This window comes from Dama dama, chromosome 28, assembly GCF_033118175.1.
Source record: "Dama dama isolate Ldn47 chromosome 28, ASM3311817v1, whole genome shotgun sequence".
Classification (NCBI taxonomy): domain Eukaryota; kingdom Metazoa; phylum Chordata; class Mammalia; order Artiodactyla; family Cervidae; genus Dama; species Dama dama.
Window position 1 is genome coordinate 39,843,864 of NC_083708.1, and position 7,334 is coordinate 39,851,197.

Consider the following 7,334-nt stretch of genomic DNA (forward strand, 5'->3'; position numbering starts at 1 on the left):
AAGTCAAGTGGGCCTTAGGAAGCATCACTATGAACAAAGCTAGTGGAGGTGATAGAATTCCAGCTGAGCTATTTCAAATTCTAGAAGATGATACTGTAAAGTGCTGCACCCACTATGCCAGCAAATTTGGAAAACAGTAGTGGCCACAGGACTGGAAAAGGTCAGTTTTCATTCAAATCCCAAAGAAAGGTAATGTAAAGAATGTTCAAACTACCTCACAATTGCATTCATCTCACATGCTAGGAAAGTAATGCTCAAAATTCTCCAAGCCAGGCTTCAACAGTACATGAACCGTGAACTTCCAGATGTTCAAGCTGGACTTAGAAAAGGTAGAGGAACCAGAGACCAAATTGCCAACATCCGTTGGATCATCAAAAAAACAAGAGAGTTCCAGAAAAACATCTACTTCTGCTTTATTGACTATGCCAAAGCCTTTGACTGTGTGGATCACAAGAAACTGTGGAAAATTCTTAAAGAGATGGGAATACCAGACCGCCTTACCTGCCTCCTGAGAAATCCGTATGCAGGTCAAGAAGCAACAGTTAGAACCAGACATGGAACAACAGACTGGTTCTAAATTGGGAAAGGAGTATGTCAAGACTGTATATTGTCGCCCTGCATATTTAACTTATATGCAGAGTATACCAGGTGAAATGCCAGGGTGGATGAAGCAAAAGCTGGAATCAAGATTACCAGGAGAAATATCAATAATCTCAGATATGCAGATGATACCACCCTTATGATAGAAAACAAAAAGGAACTGAAGAGCCTCTTGATGAAAGTGAAAGAGAATAGTGAAAAAGTTGGCTTAAAACTCAACAGTCAGAAAACTAAGATCATGGCATCTGGTCTGATAACTTCATGGCAAATAGATGGGGAAACAATGGAAACAGTGACAGACTTCATTTTCTTGGGCTCCAAAATCACTGAAGATGGTGACTGCAGTCATGAAATTCAAAGACACTTGCTCCTTGGAAGAAAGGCTATGACCAACCTACACAGCATACTAAAAAGCAGAGACATTACTTTGCCGACAAAGGCTCGTCTAGTCAAAGCTATGGTTTTTCCAATAGTCACATACGAATGTGAGAGTTCGACAATAAAGAAAGCTGAGTGCTGAAGAATTGATGCTTTTGAACTGTGGCATTGGAGAAGACTCTTGAGAGTCCCTTGGATTTCAAAGAAATCCAACCAGTCCATCCTAAGGGAAATCAGTCCTGAATATTCACTGGAAGGACTGATGATGGAGCTGAAGCTCCAGTACTTTGGCCACCTGATGCAAAAAAAAAAAATCTGATTCATTGGAAAAACCCTGATATTGGGAAAGATTGAAGGCAGAAGGAGAAGGGGATGGCAGAGGATGAGATGGTTGGATGGCATCACCGACTCGATGGACATGAGTTTGAGCAAGCTTCCGGAGTTGAAGATGGACAGGGAAGCCTGGTGTGCTGCAGTCCGTGGGGTTGCAGAGTTGGACATGACTGAGTGCCTGAACTGAACTGAATTGAAGAATGTTATATAAATGGACTCATGCAGTCTTTATGGGTTGAGTTTTTTATTCACACAGTTCTCTGATGATTCATCCAGGTTTTTGGGTATATCAACAGTTTGTTCCATTTTATAGCTGATGGCTGTTTCATGGTATGAACATACTTCAGCTTATTCACCCACTAAAGGACATCCAGGTTATTTGCAGTTTTTGGTTACTGTGAATAAAGCTGACATAAATTTTCATGAAAAACAAGAAGGAGGGAAATCTGGTCACATGCTACAACATGGATGAACTTAAGGACATTCTCACAAGTGAAATGAAGCCAGCACAAAAGGACAAATACTGTATACCCTATTTATATGAAGTATCTAAGAGTAGTCTAACTCAGAAACAGAAAGTAGAATGGTGGTTGCTTGGGGCTGGTAGGAAGAGGAAATAGGGAGTTGTTTAGTAGGCAGAGAGTTTCAGTTTTGCAAGATGAAAAATTTCTGGAAATCTACTTCACAACACTGAAATATACTGAACACTGATGAATCATACACTTAAAAATGGGTAAGATGATACATTTTATGCTATGTGTATATATATTTTTTTACCACAGTAAAAGTAAGATAGTTCAATGTTTAGTCCACTAGTTTGGTTTCACAAATGAGGAAACGAAAACTGAAAGAGATTATGTGACTAGGGCAATATCACACAGAGACTTAGTATTAAAGCCAACTCTTTCGACAACTGTCACTAATGAAAGCTAACAAGATATAAAATCTGGCAATTAGATTAGACAATTCCAAATAAAGCCTTCATAGTGAATCCATGGCTAACATTTTTTCAAAGTGCAAAGAAATCAATTTTCTGAGACCAGAATTTTATCTACAAGGAAACATGGTTACTTTTTTACCTTCAGAAATTTTGCTTGGAGTTGCATTAATAGATCTATTCTTCTCCGTTCTTTTAGCTTGGTCAAAAGCTTCTTTTGCCCAGGATCACATTTTGGCTTAATCTAGTGGACAAACATGAACACACAAACTTAAATATAACAGAATGGTTCTCAATAAAAGTTGCAAATAAAGAGAACCAAGGACTTTCTGAAATGGGATCTGGCCTCAGTGCTAGGTAGTTTTCTAGAGCATGTAAAGTCTTGGCAAGGGTCCGTGTGGATTCTCAGATCTGTGGAGGGAGAGGGCAACAGCAGTTCCTGCTGGTACCGGGCCTGAGATGCAGTAGCTCCATCTAGAATGACATGGCACCATTTGCTGGCAGAAGGGACCCTAAATCCATCAGTGTTGGGCACTGCACTAACTTTATGGGGCAAGATAAGTTTGCCCACAAAATCTCCTTGTGGCTCCACATGTAAAACTTCACCTTTCATATTAACAAGCTGTATTTCAAAAATTAGTTCTATGGCTGTAAATACTTCAGTGTACTCATAACTTTCAAATTTAGATCTAGCTCTAAGCTCCAGCCTGTTATATCCAACTATCTCCTTGATATTTATACGTGAATGGCAAGTATAATAATCTAAAACACAAAGTCCGGCTTTCCCTACACCAACCACCTATTTGCTCAAGCCCCAGATTTAGGAATAATCTGTGATTTCTCTGCTTTCCTTCCATCCATCTTGATCACATAAGATGTTTCCTTCATGACACAGTTGATCCTCATTATTCATGGATTTTGGATTTGCCTACTCACTGAAACTTGTCATCCCCAAATCAGTACAGAACTCTCCTGGACATTCATGGACACACACAGAATGGAGAAAAGCTCAAGTCGCCCAATCCCACATTCCCAGCTGAGGACAAACAAGGTGACATTTCACCTATTTACTACTTATTTGAGTGTGTACTATAAACAAATGTTCTTTTATGGCCTAATTAGTGCCAGGGTTTTATACTTTTTGTGCTTTTCATTAGTAATTTCACTATTTAAAATGGCCTCCACAGGGGGCTGAAGAGCTGTCTAGTGTTCCTAAGTGTAGGAAGGCTGTGATGTGTCTTACAGGACAAGTGTTCAAAATCTTCGTTCAGGTATGAGTTATAGTGCTAGTGGCCATGAGTTTGATGTTAATGAATCAACAACATATATTGAATAAAGTCTCTTCAAATAGAAACACATATGAAACTAGTTATGTATTGATCAACTGATGAACCTAACCTTTTATTTCCCCTATGAGCAGTGGTTGAGGATTTGTTAATTCAGTGTTTGTGGCAACTTTACAGAACATAACTACCCCCAAACAATGAGAATCAACTGTATTTACCACTATCTCAAATAAACTCATTTAAGCTACTCACTTTCGAATAACTGTGAATTGTGTATCTCCAGCACGAAGGGCCATGTATGACACGCAGAATGCAGTCAGTAAACAGTTTTTGACTAAAAAACTGGATTTACACAACTCAATCATAACTTTGAATGTTCTTTATTCTTGCCAAGTAGCCCAGGTCACTAACAACAAGAAAGGAGTTCTGACTCAATAGAGAGGGGCAAAGGAATGTGCGAGAACTTCCAGAAAAGATAGATCAGCCTGGCTAACTTCAACCTACTCAAGGCAGGAAGGAGCTGGGGGATGGTGGTACACAGGCCAGGTTTTCTAAGCCGCCTCTCCTAAGTCAGGCAGGCACCTACCCTTGCTCCTAGGGCACAGTTTGCTGAGGGCATTGAGGAGAGGGGATAATAGGCATCTGACAGACCTGATTCTGCCAGGTTGTCTGGCCTCCTTGGAAGACACTTTGTGACATGGCTGACATCATTCACAAGTGTCCGTCACCACAGGGCTCCTTACCTTTATAAAGGAAGTCCAGTTGGCTCTCTTTTTCAAGGCCCTACCAGGTCCTGTCAAATCCAAATTTTCCACTTTAGCTATCCCAGCATTATAGTCTGGAAACATTTGCATTCTCTGTTGCTCCATGAAGATGCTTTGAAATTTTTGGGAAACCTAAACAGGATTGAGAAAAGAGAAGCCCAGGGGGGAAAAAACAGTCTCAGACTGGAGGCAATTTCAAGAATAGGTAGACTGCCTCTGAAAGGGTCTTGGAGTCAAACTATTTTATAAAACATGATTCTGTGACAGTAATAGGACTTAAATGTAAATACCTGAGGGGCACATGCATTCAGTCAGCCTATTACTATAATCATGTGTGTGTAACTTGTTCTGAATATCTGCTCCAAAGATTAGAAATAATGTAATATATTTATTTATATATATTTTTAAATGGAATGGACCCTCAACAGGCAGTAGACTATCTTTGGGAATACATCCCCTTTTCCTGACCACCTGGTAAATGAGAAAATTTAAGGGTTAGATAAATCCTGCTCCCAGAAGCCTGACCAGGATATTGCTAGAGAGAAGAGTCCAGATGCTGGGACCTGTTAAAACTCCTTATGGTACATCAGTCACGTCCCTCACATCTCAGTTCCAGACTGAGGCTGCCAGTGCTTTCTATGATATACCTGCCTACTGCTAAGACCAGACACTGCGTCCTCCTTCTCAGGCAGACCCAGGCCTCCCGAGTCTGTGCAAGTGCCTTCATCAGTGCACCGGCCACCTGCGTCATGACTTTCTCAGTGCATGGAGAGTTTGTGGAGGGAATCTCAAGAATCTACCCCATGGGGATGGTTGCAAAACAGTGTGAATGCTCTTACCACCACTTAGCTGTACACTCAGAAAAGGTTAAAATGGTAAATCTTATGTATATTTAATTATATATATAGAGAGAGAACCTGACACAGTGTTGGCACACACTAGGGCCTGAAAAAAAGTTTCTGGAATGAGTAAGTTCAGTGAGTCACAGAGCTAAAGATTCTTCTAGTTAATGCTGATACTTTCCAGGCTGTGCTATCCAATACTATTGTTCCTGGCCATATGTGGCTATTTAACATTTAAATGCAAATTTATAAAAATTAGATAAAATTTAGTTCCTTGTTTACATTACCCAATGTTTCACAGTCACCTGTGACTAGTGGTTACCACATCAGACAGACACAGATCACACCCATCAGTGCACAAAGTTCAGTGAGATGGTGCCAGTCTAAGCTAGAGTGGCAAACTTTTTCTTAAAGGGCCAGATGGTAAATATTTTAGACTTTGCAAACCACATGGTCTCTGTTACAGCTACTCAGTGCTGCAGTTGCAGTGTGAAAGCAGCCATAGACAGTACACAAATGAAAGGGCATGGCTGTATGCCAATAACACTTTACTTTAACAAACACTAGGAGGTGGGCTGCAGGCTGTAGTTTGCTGACCCTGCTCTGGGGTTTTGGAAAACCAAAATAAACACTCTTCCTGTTTATAGAAATTCATCCTACACAAAAAAACTTGTTGTAATGTGATTATCTTGAGAGCACAATTAGCACTGCACATAATACTGTTACAAGAAAATCAAAAGTAGAAACTCTATGTGAAGAAGACAAGCTGTTCTTTGGGGAGGAGGCTGCTCTGTGGGAGAGTTCTGCAGCCTCGAGTTCTTTTGTTATCACTGTGCCATAACCTATCTTTATTTATTTGGACTCTTTTTAACACCCTCTTGTTCTGATTCTGGTTTGGGTCTATCATAATACTTGCTGATAATGAATGAGGGTGAGGATACTCCCATAGGAGCACACTCTGCTGAACATAGTGCTGCTGCTGCTGTGAAAAGAAAGACAAAAGCTAAACATCACCACCTTCAAAGAAACCAGAGGACATGTGATACCACTGGTTCCAGTGAGCTTAAAGAGTCCTTGTTATATAATAATAGAAATAATCCAAGTAAAATAATGCTGGAACAAATACACATGTGTGTGAAACTTCCAGGTCAAAGTAAATGGTGATAGAGTAAGTAAGTAAGTGGTTCCTTCTTACACAAAGGGTGTTCAAAAACATACAGGTTTGATCTTTGCCTTTTTTGATTAATCTACTTATTATTTTTACCTAGCAAATACATACATTTACAAATATTATACACCCAGATCTAGAAAAATATCTTTTTGTTGAAACTCTGGTTAAAAAGTTTATTATTGTAAATTTGAGGTTCTCTATGTATAATCCTATTTTTTCCCCTTTGAAACAAGTTCTAATATGGCTTTTGATAATATGATTTTTTATTCAAGGAGGTGCAACACCATGAGATAGCAGACTATGACTGTTTGACTTTAAAAATCACTACACAATATACACTGTACTGAATATAAAGCATTTTGCCAACTGAAGAGCTATTGGTAGACTTTCTGAGAATCAAAGGGCTTTAGACACTAGACAACTCCATACTAAAAAAATGCCAAATCTTGGCTATATTTACATCATCTATTATGGACTACAACCTACCATTTTCTTTTTTTTTTTTTTTTCATTTTCTTTAAATTCTGTAGAAAAATAATCCTACAATCCCTCTGGGTTGGATATTCAAGGGTTTTGAAATTCTAACAGAGAGAAAGTTTAACTGCTAGTCTAAATCTCACCTATTACTATTATATTTTATCACTGTAGAAACAATTGTGGCAGTGTGAATATCCAACTTCGTGGCAGATACTAGTATTTTCTTTCATGAACACCTATATTTGCATTAAGAAAGAATCCATGAAGTACCAAGGCAAAAAGTTCTGTCTCCTTAGAAGCGTCCCTCAGCTCTTCCACGTCATATGAAATATGGAAATGGGAGAGCAGCAGCCTCAGCTGAGGTTTCAGTTCTGTTTCTGTTGTGTGTTGGGGCAGAACGAAAGCAGTTTCTGTTCTCATTGGCCCTGAAAATATCCAAAATCAAGAGCATTAACACCAATGAATACCAGTCTCAGAGGGAAAAAGGAGAGTCCTTTGAGAAAACTGAAGTCAGGGCCTCTTCCATGGATGGTGAGGGCCACTCTG

At 39.4% G+C, this 7,334-nt stretch overlaps 1 protein-coding gene across 1 annotated transcript; it reads right to left on the reverse strand.

Moving 5' to 3' along the window:
• Positions 1-2,269: 2,269 nt before the first annotated feature.
• Positions 2,270-7,273, reverse strand: LOC133048136 (putative uncharacterized protein C6orf183). The gene is made up of 3 exons (XM_061131739.1): positions 7,059-7,273; positions 4,278-4,430; positions 2,270-2,492 (listed from the first exon to the last, which is right to left on the reverse strand). Exons 1-3 carry the CDS (start codon positions 7,206-7,208, stop codon positions 2,379-2,381), a joined length of 417 nt encoding a protein of 138 aa, XP_060987722.1. The 5' UTR covers positions 7,209-7,273; the 3' UTR covers positions 2,270-2,378.
• Positions 7,274-7,334: the final 61 nt, after the last annotated feature.